Source organism: Wyeomyia smithii, chromosome 3, assembly GCF_029784165.1.
Source record: "Wyeomyia smithii strain HCP4-BCI-WySm-NY-G18 chromosome 3, ASM2978416v1, whole genome shotgun sequence".
Taxonomy (NCBI): Eukaryota; Metazoa; Arthropoda; class Insecta; order Diptera; family Culicidae; genus Wyeomyia; species Wyeomyia smithii.
The window spans coordinates 138,243,571-138,258,570 of record NC_073696.1 but is presented as its reverse complement, the minus strand read 5'-3'; the positions used below and the strand labels follow the sequence as shown (position 1 = coordinate 138,258,570).

The 15,000-nt window shown below is 33.8% G+C and overlaps 1 protein-coding gene across 1 annotated transcript; it reads right to left on the bottom strand.

Annotated features, from left to right (window-relative positions):
* Positions 1-10,016: 10,016 nt before the first annotated feature.
* On the bottom strand, positions 10,017-10,625 carry LOC129726947 (putative uncharacterized protein DDB_G0286901; the record flags this gene model as incomplete). Its single annotated transcript, XM_055684250.1, has 1 exon — positions 10,017-10,625. A coding segment is annotated over one exon (609 nt), but the record flags the coding sequence as incomplete, so codon positions are not given.
* Positions 10,626-15,000: the final 4,375 nt, after the last annotated feature.

Sequence of the window (15,000 nt, the reverse complement as noted above, 5' to 3'; positions counted from 1 at the left end):
TATTATTATTATTATTATTATTATTATTATTATTACTATTATTATTATTATTATTACTATTATTATTATTATTATTATTATTATTATTATTATTATTATTATTATTATTATTATTATTATTATTATTATTATTATTATTATTATTATTATTATTATTATTATTATTATTATTATTATTATTATTATTATTATTATTATTATTATTATTATTATTATTATTATTATTACTATTATTATTTTTATTATTATTATTATTATTATTATTATTATTATTATTATTATTATTATTATTATTATTATTGTTATTATTATTATTATTATTATTATTATTATTGTTATTATTATTATTATTATTATTATTATTATTATTATTATTATTATTATTATTATTATTATTATTATTATTATTATTATTATTATTATTAATATTATTATTATTATTATTATTATTATTATTATTATTATTATTATTATTATTATTATTATTATTTTTTTTTTCTTCACATAACATTTATTTGACACGGCACAAATACAATTTAATGTTTAACGGCGCCAATTATATCTGATGACTTAAAAACTAAAGCAAATTTTTTATCCTCGCTGCCGACTACGAGCTGAAATTAAGTCTAACTTAAAACTAGCATGGGATTTCCAATCAGTGTTTTGTTGTTCAATGGTCGTCTGATAATCGTCGAATGGCATGTATGGATTCGTTCTGCTGAGCCACGATGTCGTGAGTTGGGACAGAGGCTCGTAGTCCTTGGGTCCTGGTTCTGTTGTGCGGGGTCTGGTTGCTGGTTTTGTGCTTAAGGTTCAAACGTGTTCTTGTCGTTTTGTTGGGTGTAGACGGAGGGGAACGGGACTAGACTGGGGCGTGGATGGATTTCAGGAAAACGTATATAAGGGACATGTAGGATAGGTCACGGCTCGCCAAGACATCATCACGAACAGGAACAGCCGGCTGTCTACCCTCGGCCTGCAGGGAAGCTATTAATTTAGACCTGGCGTCACGGTGTACAGGGCATGACCAAACCACATGCTCTATGTCGTGATAACCTTCACCACAGGCACAGATACCACTTTCCCCGAGCCCAACACGACGGAGGAGCGCGTCAAATCTATAGTGATTGGACATAAGCCGGGACATCACGCAAATGAAATCCCGACCTACATCCAACCCCTTGAACCACGGGTTCGTCGATACTTTGGGGATTATGGAATGTAACCACCTTCCCAATTCCCCTCTGGTCCAAGCATTTTGCCAACTGATGATCGTATTCTGACGTACAAGTGCGAAAAATTCATTAAAGGCAATTGGTCTTTCATAAATATCACCGTTTGTTGCGCCCACCTTAGCCAAAGAGTCCGCTTTCTCATTACCCGGTATCGAGCAGTGAGAAGGGACCCACGCTAAGGTAATCTGAGTAGATTTTTCGGATAAAGCACTCAGATGTTCCCGTATTTTCCCCAGGAAATACGGAGAGTGCTTAACATCTTTCATCGATCGGAGAGCCTCAATGGAACTGAGACTGTCCGTAAAGATGAAATAATGGTCCGTGGGCATTTTTTCGATAATCCCTAGGGTGTACTGAATTGCAGCTAATTCTGCGACGTAAACAGAAGCAGGATTATCGAGCTTATGGGAGACGGTTAAATTGTTATTGAAGATACCGAAGCCAGTGGACCCATCAAGAAGTGATCCGTCAGTGTAGTACATATTGTCGCAGTTGATGTTTCGATATTTATTGGAAAAAATTTTAGGGATCTGCTGCACGCGTAAATGATCCGGGATTCCACGAGTTTCTTCTATCATGGATGTATCGAAAAACACAGTAGAATCAGAAGTATTTGATAAGTCGACACGATTTGGAATATTCGAAGAAGGGTTAATATTTTGGGACATGTGATTGAAATACAATGTCATAAAACGGGTTTGAGAATTAAGTTCGATTAACCTTTCAAAATTTTCAATCACGGGACGGTTCAAGACCTCACATTTGATTAGAATACGAGAAGACAGGCTCCAGAAGCGGTTTTTCAATGGTAGTACTCCAGCTAAAACCTCCAAACTCATCGTATGGGTCGACTGCATGCAACCTAAGGCGATACGCAAACAACGATATTGTATTCGCTCCAGTTTGATCAAATGTGTGTTTGCTGCGGAGCGGAAGCAGAAACACCCGTATTCAATAACAGACAATATCGTTGTTTGGTAAAGCCTTATAAGGTCTCCTGGATGGGCTCCCCACCATTGTCCGGTTATTGTACGAAGAAAATTCACTCTTTGTTGACATTTTTTCATCAGATACCTCACGTGACAACCCCAGGTGCCTTTAGAGTCGAACCAGACACCAAGATATTTGTGTACCAAAACCTGAGAAATCGTTTTACCCATTAATTGTGTTTGAAGCTGAGCAGGTTCATGCTTCCTAGAAAAAACTACTATCTCAGTCTTCTCCGGAGAGAATTCGATACCTAGCTGTAAAGCCCAAGCAGACAAATTGTCCAAGGTATCTTGCAATGGTCCTTGCAAATCGGCAGCTTTGGCTCCTGTAACAGAGATTACACTGTCGTCTGCAAGTTGTCTTATCGTGCATGAATTTGCCAGACATTCGTCGATGTCATTTACATAAAAGTTGTAAAGAAGGGGGCTTAAACATGAGCCCTGGGGAAGACCCATGTAGCTAATGCGAAAAGTTGCCAAATCGCCATGCGTAAAATGCATGTGCTTTTCGGACAACAAATTGTGCAAAAAATTGTTCAAAATTGGAGAAAATCCTTGTCGGTGAAGTTTACCCGAAAGAATGTCAATAGAAACGGAATCAAAAGCCCCCTTAATGTCCAAGAACGCAGACGCCATTTGTTCTTTACGAGCATACGCCAGCTGAATATCTGTTGAAAGCAACGCAAGACAATCATTCGTCCCTTTGGCACGGCGGAAGCCAAATTGAGTTTCTGATAGTAGACCATTTGATTCGACCCAGTGGTCTAAACGACGGAGTATCATTTTTTCCATCAATTTCCGGATACAGGATAGCATTGCAATCGGCCTATAAGAGTTGTGATTAGAAGCTGGTTTCCCTGGTTTTTGGATGGCGATCACCTTCACTTGCCTCCAATCCTGCGGTACAATGTTTTGCTCCAGGAACTTATTGAACAAGTTCAACAAGCGCCTCTTGGCATTGCCGGGTAGATTCTTCAACAAGTTGAATTTGATTCTATCTAACCCAGGCGCGTTATTGTTACAGGACAGGAGGGCAACTGAAAGTTCTGCCATCGTAAAAGGTGATTCTATCGCGTCGTGGCCCGGAGACGCATCGCGAACAATATTTTGCTCAGGAACAGAGTCCGGACATACTTTCCTGGCAAAATCAAATATCCACCTACTTGAAGACTCCTCGCTTTCGTTGACCGTTACGCGATTCCGCATTCTTCGGGCTGTGTTCCAAAGAGTGCTCATCGATGTCTCCCTCGACGTCTTGTTCACGAACCGACGCCAATATCCACGTTTCTTTGCTTTAGCCAAGCTTTTAAGCTTGGTATCAAGCTCCGAATACCGTAAATAGTCGCCAGGTATACCTCCCGTCTGGTAGGCCTTAAACGCGTCGGATCTTTGCGTGTAGACATCGGAGCACTCTTGGTCCCACCACGGAGTGGGAGGCCGTTCTTTGATCGTTACGCCGGGATATTTCTTCGTTTGGGCTTGCAACGCGGCGTCGAGAATCAAGCCCGCGAGGAGGTTGTATTCTTCAAGTGGTGAATGATGTTGAATCGACTCGACCGCTTTTGAAATCATTTCCTCGTATAACTTCCAATCGACATTTCGTGTGAGGTCATACGGAATGTCAATTGGTCGCATGCGAGTTGACCCGTTAGTAATTGAAATAAGAATAGGCAGATGGTCGCTACCGTGAGGATCGAGGATTACCTTCCATGTGCAATCCAACCGTAGCGACGTCGAACATAAGGATAGATCCAAAGCGCTTGGGCGCGCTGGAGGTTTCGGGATACGTGTCATTTCACCGTTGTTTAAAATAGTCATGTCGAAGTCATCGCAAAGGTTATAGATTAAAGAGGAGCGGTTATCATTGTATGGGGAACCCCAAGCCACGCCATGAGAGTTGAAGTCTCCCAAAATCAAACGTGGCGAGGGAAGAAGTTCTATTAAATCAAAGAGCAGCCGTTGCCCAACCTGTGCTCTGGGGGGAATATATATTGAGGCAATACAAAGCTCTTTACCTTGTATTGTCATTTGACATGCGACAACTTCGATGCCTGGAATCGAGGGGAGGTTAATACGATAGAAAGAATAGCACTTTTTAATCCCTAAAAGTACTCCTCCATATGGGGTGTCTCGATCAAGGCGAATAATATTAAAATCATGGAAGTTGAGATCAATATTTGAAGTAAGCCAAGTTTCACAAAGGGAAAATGCATCGCATTTGTTTTTATTTATCAAAACTTTAAACGAATCAATTTTTGGTAAAATACTTCTACAATTCCACTGTAAGACAGAGATAGAATCCTTCATATACGCAGTTGAATTAGGCATCGAAGGATACAATCGCTGCAAGGAGAGGCCATTGGGCAGTCAACTGCTTCAAAAATGATCTAACTGTTGGGAGGAATGCTGTAAGAAAAATTTTAATTGGATCGGGTACATTGAAAGTTTCAAAAATCCAGTCCACAATGTCAGAAAATTTCACTAATCCAGAGTTTGTTTCATCAACTGGGAGTGTAAAAGGAGCAACTGGGGTTTTAGATGTTCCTGGCAGTGCTGGGAACTCCTTCTGGGACTTTAAATTTGCCAGCCCAGGAGGAGTTTGCTTCGGTTTTTCCGCAGCACTGTTTGGTTTGTTTGTAACTTTCATTTCACTTTGAGAAATCTTAGGACCTTTTCTGGGAAGTTTAGGAGAGGAAATATTTTTCCTCTTTCTAGACTCCCCAGGATTGGCGTAAGATGCTCCCGCTGGTGAATCGTCAGAATCGGTTTCATCAGAGGACAACAGATCGAAGGGGTTCGAAGTAACGGGAGAAGTGGTAACGGTCTTCTTCAGCATGTCAGCGTAGGAACGCTTTGAACGCTCTTTGAGAGACCGTTTTATTTTATCCCTGCGCTGCATGTACACCGCACATGTCGAGAGCTCATGCAGATTTTCTCCGCAGTGAATACACTTTTCAGCGTTAACACTGCAAGAATCTTCCGCATGAGACTCCCCACACTTGCCACAACGTGCCTTATTGCAGCAGTAGGCGGCTGTATGGCCTAACTGCTTGCAATTCAGGCAGTTCATGACGCGGGGCACGTAGAGCCTCACAGGGAGACGAACCCGGTGGATCGAGACGTGGCTTGGTAGTGCAGACCCGGCGAACGTAACTCGAAACGAGTCTGACGGAGTGTATACTGTTTTGCCACCGATGATCGATGCTGACCGCAATTGCTTGCAGTCGAGCACCTTTACTTCGGGACACGTTTTGTTCTTAAAGCACCCTTTGGCACTTTGCAGTATACACTCGACGGACAGACTCGAATCGGTTATGACACCGTCGATCTCCACGTCTCGTGCGGGTATGTAAACGCGATACTCGCGTGTGAAGAGCTCAGAGCAAGCTATATCGTTGGCCTCTTTCAGGTTACCGACCACGACACGGAGCTTGTTAGGCCGGACCTTGGAAATTTCGGTTACGCCCTTGTACTCCTTCGTCAGGTCTTTAGAAATCTGCAAGAGGTTCAACTGTTTCGATTTCGGTCCCGCCTTTGGCCGAAAATAGACAGTATAGCTGCCCTGGGCTCCGTCTGGGTAAAGCCTGGGGCGAGGGGGGACTGAAGAATGAACAGGGGAGGGGGTAACAGAAGGGTCAGGGTCAGAGGGGTTCGGGGATGGTGGCGCGGGAGGCGAGGGATCTACATCCATCGCGCTATGTTTAGCGCACTAGCGCTGACAAGAACACGTACCTTTTTATTTCTCTCTTCCAGTAAGGTTGGTTGTCCGATCGTTCGAAGTAGCAGCCGTTACAGCCAGCAGCACCAATACAGCAGCACCAAACAGCCACCAGCAGCGAGCCAGGTGTGAGATCACTCCACACAGCGATACGACTCGCTGACACTGATGGCTTCTTCTTTTTCCTCGTTTGTGTCTCGTCCACTGCTGTAGCACAATCCAGCCAGCAGCCAAATCGGCTTACGCACCAGCTGGCAGTCACGATGCGAAACAGTTGCACAAAGGAACGACCTTGAACCCGGATTTATTTCACTCGACCAGGCAAACAATGCCAACACTTGTTCACACGTCCTTTGTTTTATACTCTATCGGACCGATCACCAAACACGTCCAGTACTGATGCGTGTTCGGCACAGAATGATTACTATTATTATTATTATTATTATTATTATTATTATTATTATTATTATTATTATTATTATTATTATTATTATTATTATTATTATTATTATTATTATTATTATTATTATTATTATTATTATTATTATTATTATTATTATTATTATTATTATTATTATTATTATTATTATTATTATTATTATTATTATTATTATTATTATTATTATTATTATTATTATTATTATTATTATTATTATTATTATTATTATTATTATTATTATTATTATTATTATTATTATTATTATTATTATTATTATTATTATTATTATTATTATTATTATTATTATTATTATTATTATTATTATTATTATTATTATTATTATTATTATTATTATTATTATTATTATTATTATTATTATTATTATTATTATTATTATTATTATTATTATTATTATTATTATTATTATTATTATTATTATTATTATTATTATTATTATTATTATTATTATTATTATTATTATTATTATTATTATTATTATTATTATTATTATTATTATTATTATTATTATTATTATTATTATTATTATTATTATTATTATTATTATTATTATTATTATTATTATTATTATTATTATTATTATTATTATTATTATTATTATTATTATTATTATTATTATTATTATTATTATTATTATTATTATTATTATTATTATTATTATTATTATTATTATTATTATTATTATTATTATTATTATTATTATTATTATTATTATTATTATTATTATTATTATTATTATTATTATTATTATTATTATTATTATTATTATTATTATTATTATTATTATTATTATTATTATTATTATTATTATTATTATTATTATTATTATTATTATTATTATTATTATTATTATTATTATTATTATTATTATTATTATTATTATTATTATTATTATTATTATTATTATTATTATTATTATTATTATTATTATTATTATTATTATTATTATTATTATTATTATTATTATTATTATTATTATTATTATTATTATTATTATTATTATTATTATTATTATTATTATTATTATTATTATTATTATTATTATTATTATTATTATTATTATTATTATTATTATTATTATTATTATTATTATTATTATTATTATTATTATTATTATTATTATTATTATTATTATTATTATTATTATTATTATTATTATTATTATTATTATTATTATTATTATTATTATTATTATTATTATTATTATTATTATTATTATTATTATTATTATTATTATTATTATTATTATTATTATTATTATTATTATTATTATTATTATTATTATTATTATTATTATTATTATTATTATTATTATTATTATTATTATTATTATTATTATTATTATTATTATTATTATTATTATTATTATTATTATTATTATTATTATTATTATTATTATTATTATTATTATTATTATTATTATTATTATTATTATTATTATTATTATTATTATTATTATTATTATTATTATTATTATTATTATTATTATTATTATTATTATTATTATTATTATTATTATTATTATTATTATTATTATTATTATTATTATTATTATTATTATTATTATTATTATTATTATTATTATTATTATTATTATTATTATTATTATTATTATTATTATTATTATTATTATTATTATTATTATTATTATTATTATTATTATTATTATTATTATTATTATTATTATTATTATTATTATTATTATTATTATTATTATTATTATTATTATTATTATTATTATTATTATTATTATTATTATTATTATTATTATTATTATTATTATTATTATTATTATTATTATTATTATTATTATTATTATTATTATTATTATTATTATTATTATTATTATTATTATTATTATTATTATTATTATTATTATTATTATTATTATTATTATTATTATTATTATTATTATTATTATTATTATTATTATTATTATTATTATTATTATTATTATTATTATTATTATTATTATTATTATTATTATTATTATTATTATTATTATTATTATTATTATTATTATTATTATTATTATTATTATTATTATTATTATTATTATTATTATTATTATTATTATTATTATTATTATTATTATTATTATTATTATTATTATTATTATTATTATTATTATTATTATTATTATTATTATTATTATTATTATTATTATTATTATTATTATTATTATTATTATTATTATTATTATTATTATTATTATTATTATTATTATTATTATTATTATTATTATTATTATTATTATTATTATTATTATTATTATTATTATTATTATTATTATTATTATTATTATTATTATTATTATTATTATTATTATTATTATTATTATTATTATTATTATTATTATTATTATTATTATTATTATTATTATTATTATTATTATTATTATTATTATTATTATTATTATTATTATTATTATTATTATTATTATTATTATTATTATTATTATTATTATTATTATTATTATTATTATTATTATTATTATTATTATTATTATTATTATTATTATTATTATTATTATTATTATTATTATTATTATTATTATTATTATTATTATTATTATTATTATTATTATTATTATTATTATTATTATTATTATTATTATTATTATTATTATTATTATTATTATTATTATTATTATTATTATTATTATTATTATTATTATTATTATTATTATTATTATTATTATTATTATTATTATTATTATTATTATTATTATTATTATTATTATTATTATTATTATTATTATTATTATTATTATTATTATTATTATTATTATTATTATTATTATTATTATTATTATTATTATTATTATTATTATTATTATTATTATTATTATTATTATTATTATTATTATTATTATTATTATTATTATTATTATTATTATTATTATTATTATTATTATTATTATTATTATTATTATTATTATTATTATTATTATTATTATTATTATTATTATTATTATTATTATTATTATTATTATTATTATTATTATTATTATTATTATTATTATTATTATTATTATTATTATTATTATTATTATTATTATTATTATTATTATTATTATTATTATTATTATTATTATTATTATTATTATTATTATTATTATTATTATTATTATTATTATTATTATTATTATTATTATTATTATTATTATTATTATTATTATTATTATTATTATTATTATTATTATTATTATTATTATTATTATTATTATTATTATTATTATTATTATTATTATTATTATTATTATTATTATTATTATTATTATTATTATTATTATTATTATTATTATTATTATTATTATTATTATTATTATTATTATTATTATTATTATTATTATTATTATTATTATTATTATTATTATTATTATTATTATTATTATTATTATTATTATTATTATTATTATTATTATTATTATTATTATTATTATTATTATTATTATTATTATTATTATTATTATTATTATTATTATTATTATTATTATTATTATTATTATTATTATTATTATTATTATTATTATTATTATTATTATTATTATTATTATTATTATTATTATTATTATTATTATTATTATTATTATTATTATTATTATTATTATTATTATTATTATTATTATTATTATTATTATTATTATTATTATTATTATTATTATTATTATTATTATTATTATTATTATTATTATTATTATTATTATTATTATTATTATTATTATTATTATTATTATTATTATTATTATTATTATTATTATTATTATTATTATTATTATTATTATTATTATTATTATTATTATTATTATTATTATTATTATTATTATTATTATTATTATTATTATTATTATTATTATTATTATTATTATTATTATTATTATTATTATTATTATTATTATTATTATTATTATTATTATTATTATTATTATTATTATTATTATTATTATTATTATTATTATTATTATTATTATTATTATTATTATTATTATTATTATTATTATTATTATTATTATTATTATTATTATTATTATTATTATTATTATTATTATTATTATTATTATTATTATTATTATTATTATTATTATTATTATTATTATTATTATTATTATTATTATTATTATTATTATTATTATTATTATTATTATTATTATTATTATTATTATTATTATTATTATTATTATTATTATTATTATTATTATTATTATTATTATTATTATTATTATTATTATTATTATTATTATTATTATTATTATTATTATTATTATTATTATTATTATTATTAATATTATTATTATTATTAGGGGAGAGTATCCTAATTCGGACCCCCAGAAAATCTTCTAGCTATGCATGCCAAGCTAACCTACCAAACCTTGTAGGAAGAGGTTGGATGATAGTATATGCCTCGGGTAGCGTACTCACACAACAGGGCGCTATCCAGTTACAAGTTCTGCCTTACCGCTTCTCTAAGTTCATTCGCATTCATCGATTCCATACATTTGTATGACACCTAACTTCCGATGCTGCACAGCAGGCGTCTTTTGCCGACCACACCACACTCATGTAACGGCACATAATGCCTTCACACTCCGTCGTGCTGTAACGTGTTTCAAGTACATAGATGTAGCTATCTACGCACGCAGGCGCACACGATTCAACGACGTGCGCATATACACGCTGAACACGCATAAACACGCACGTCGGAAATCAACCACCGCAACCTCCAAGCAAGGGTAGTCTGCTTTTACCCATGCTGAGCAACCTAAGCTGAACAGCTAAAGCCCTTTGTCTCCCCGGGACCGCCGTTAGGCATTACTTCAGGGAGAGGGCCCGTCGTGCTTTTCGCACTTACCTCTATGGGTAGCAGAGCAGCCTATACAGGCCAGTTAGTTAACCGTTAACTAACTGGGGCACGTCGATGGTTTCCCGTCGATTGGTGCCCTGCAAAATACTAACGATCTGTGATGCTGCCGTGATGACCGCATCCCAGATTTCCCTATTTTCGCACATCCTACGCACTATATTCTCTGGCGTGGTGTCCATCCCACTTATTGCCAGCATTTCGTACCGTACCCGCTCGAAGCGCGGACATGTGAAGAACACATGCTCTGCGCTTTCTTCCGCACCCGTACAAGCGGGGCACATAGGGGACTCGGCGTACCCGAACCTATGCAGGTACTGCCTAAAGCAGCCATGGCCTGACAGGATCTGTGTCAGATGGAAGGTTACTTCCCCATGGCGCCTATTAATCCAGCCTGCTAACTCTGGAATGAGTCGGTGTGTCCATCTACCTTTTGTAGTGTTGGACCACTCCCGCTGCCACCTGGCCATTGAGGATGACCGTATGGTGTTGCGAATACCCCTCGTGTCGCGTTGGTCGAAGCATTCTACATCCTCTTTGACGATGATGCTGATGGGCATCATGCCAGCCAGGACGCAAACCGCCTCGTACGACACTGTTCGGTATGCGCACGCGACCCTTAGGCACATTAGCCTGTACGTACTCTCGAGTTTGCCGCGATGGCACGAGGTACTCAATACCTTGGACCACACTGGTCCTCCATACCTGAGTATGGACGTGGTCACGCTAGCAAGGACTTTGCGCCTGCTGCTACGAACCGCTGAGCTGTTTGCCATCATGCGAGACAGCGCTGCCACAGCCATGGAAGCTTTCTTGCAGGTGTAATCGACGTGGCTCCCGAACGTGAGCTTGTCGTCGATCATAACCCCCAGAAGCTTCAACGAGCGTTTTGAGGCGATAGTGCATGTACCGGCACTAATCGATGCCTCCTGCTCAGACTTTCTGTTATTAACAACAATAACTTCAGTCTTATGGTGCGCTAGCTCCAGTTTCCTGGAGTGCATCCAGTCTTCCACTACGCGTATTGATAGCGCGGCCTTTAACTCTACCTCTCTAATAGACTCGCCATAGACCTCAAGAGTTATGTCATCGGCGAAGCCCACGATCACCACCCCTGGAGGGAGTGTTAGTTTTAACACGCCGTCATACATAGCGTTCCACAGTACCGGACCCAGGATGGAACCTTGCGGTACACCTGCGGTAACTGGAACGCTTTTCTGACCCTCGTTTGTGTTATACACTAGCACTCGATTCTGAAAGTAGTTGCCTAGAATTTCGTACAGCGACGTCGGCACTCTGAGACTCTGTAGCGCTAAGGCTATGGAGTCCCAGCTGGCACTGTTAAACGCGTTCTTCACGTCAAGCGTGACGATCGCGCAGTAACGAATGCCCCTCCTCTTGCGTTGGATTGCTACCTCAGCCGTTCTAGTGACGGAGAGAATCGCATCCACCGTAGACCTACCTTTTCGAAAACCGAACTGGTTGCTTGATAGACCGTTTTCACTTTCTGTATATTTCACCAGTCTATTGAGGATTACCCTCTCAAGCACCTTGCCCGCCGTGTCCAGCAGGCAGATTGGTCTGTATGCCGATGGGTCACCTGGTGGTTTCCCAACCTTCGGCAACAGCACCAGCCTCTGGCGCTTCCACACGTCCGGGAAGAGGCAGTCGTCAAGGCATTTCTGCATGACCGCCCTGAACAACCCGGGGGCTTCTTTGATGGCCGTCTTGATGGCCAAGTTCGGGATTCCGTCTGGTCCCGGAGCCTTGCCTACCTTCAGGGAGTTTGCGATCTCGATCAATTCATCTTCCGTCACCCTTACCGCATCGTCAGCCTCTGCACGGCTGCCGTCACTCACGGTAGGTGGTGACTCGTCAGCCGGAGGCCAGGGACTTGGTTCGTGTCTTGGGAAGAGGCCCTGAATGATCGTTTCTAGCATCGCTGGTGATTGTTCGGCCGGGGCTAGCGCACCTCTAGTCTTGGTCATAACGATCCTGTAGGCGTCACCCCACGGGTTCGAATTGGCACTGGCGCAGAGTCGTTCGAAACAGGCTCGTTTGCTGGCTCTGATTGCGCTCTTAAGCGTTGCCTTAGCGGATCTGAATGCGACACCGCGTTCCGCTCTTTGCTCGTCGGAACGTGCGCGCTGCATCCTCCGTCTTGCACGTAGGCATGCATTGCGCAGGCCTGCTATCGTATCGCTCCACCAGTATGTCGGTGGCCTACCCTCTCTAGGCGGACGAGACCTAGGCATCGTGGCGTCGCACGCCCATGACAGCATCGAATTTAGATGGTCCACATCCGGGAGCAGTTCACCCCCTTCGTGCTTCCATCTAATTGCCTGCCCAAAAACATCTGCATCGAAATGCAGTGTTTTCCAGCCGTAGAAGGATGGAATATTGGCCCTACTCGTTGCTTGCTTCCGCACGCCTACCTCATAGCGGATCGATTGGTGATCGCTATTCGTGTAGCTGTCGTCTACCCTCCAGTTCGTGATCAGTCCCGGGCTGCAGAACGTCACATCGATAATCGATTCGGCACCGTTTCTGCTGTAGGTGCACTTTGTACCAACGTTAGCCAAGTCTAAGTTGAGCTTTGCCAAAGCTTCCAACAAGACCTGGCCCCTCTGGTTTGTACAGCGACTCCCCCACTCGACAGCCCAAGCGTTGAAGTCACCCGCAACCACCAACGGCCGTAGGCCCGTCAGTTCCACGGTTGCTTGATCGACCATCTGCGCGAACGTTTCGGTAGACCAACTTGGCGGAGCATAGCAACTGCAGTAGAATACTCCATCCACTTTGGCAATAACGTACCCCTCTCTGGAGGTCGACACAATCTCCTGAACCGGGGACCTGCCTGTCGTGCAAATGGCCGTCTTCCCAGACCTGTCCGATACCCAGTTACCGTTTCCGGTTGGGATACGGTATGGGTCCGAGACGATGGCCACGTCCGACAACGACTCAGCAGCCGCTTGGTGTAGCAGCTGCTGCGCCGCATAGCAGTGGTTCAGGTTTAACTGTATCACCCTCAGGCCTGCGGCTTAGTAGCCGGCCGTGCAGCCGGGCACTTGGGGCCTCCCATGGCGTGTTTGGCGTCCCGTTTACCGGTACATACCAGACACTTGGGAGGTGCACCGCAGTCCCGTGCCTTGTGGCCTGCGCCACCGCAGCGGCGGCATAAATTGGACCTGTCGGGCCCTTTGCACGACCAGGATTTATGCCCCCGCTCAAAGCACCTGAAGCAAACGTCGGGCTGTTGGAAGGTGCCCAGCGGGCAGACCGACCAACCCACCTTTAACGTGGCCTTCTTCAGGGCCTTGTTACCCTCCGTTAGTGGAAGCTTTATGGTAGCAACCTGGGTGCCGGCCGGGCCCCTGCGGAGACGAACTGCCTCTGCGGTCACTACCACTCCACACTCACGTTCGAAGGCTTGTGCTATGTCACACCCTTCGGTGATCTCGTCCAGGTTTTTAAGCTGGAGAGTCACTTCAGGAGTGAGGGCTCGGATTTTAACCTCCTCGCCTAGCACTTCCTGGGCCGTCTTCTTATAGGCACAGCCCTTGCCCTTCGCCTCTTTGCGGAGTTCGAGGATCATCTCGCCGGTGCGTGACCGACGAATTGTCCTGACGTCCGTGCCGAGGTCTTTGAGCTTGGGTTCGCCTCTCATGGCCTTCAAGACTTCGGCGTACTTAGACGCGTCGGTCTTGAAAATGAGGGCGTCACCCTTGCTCCGCCTACTCG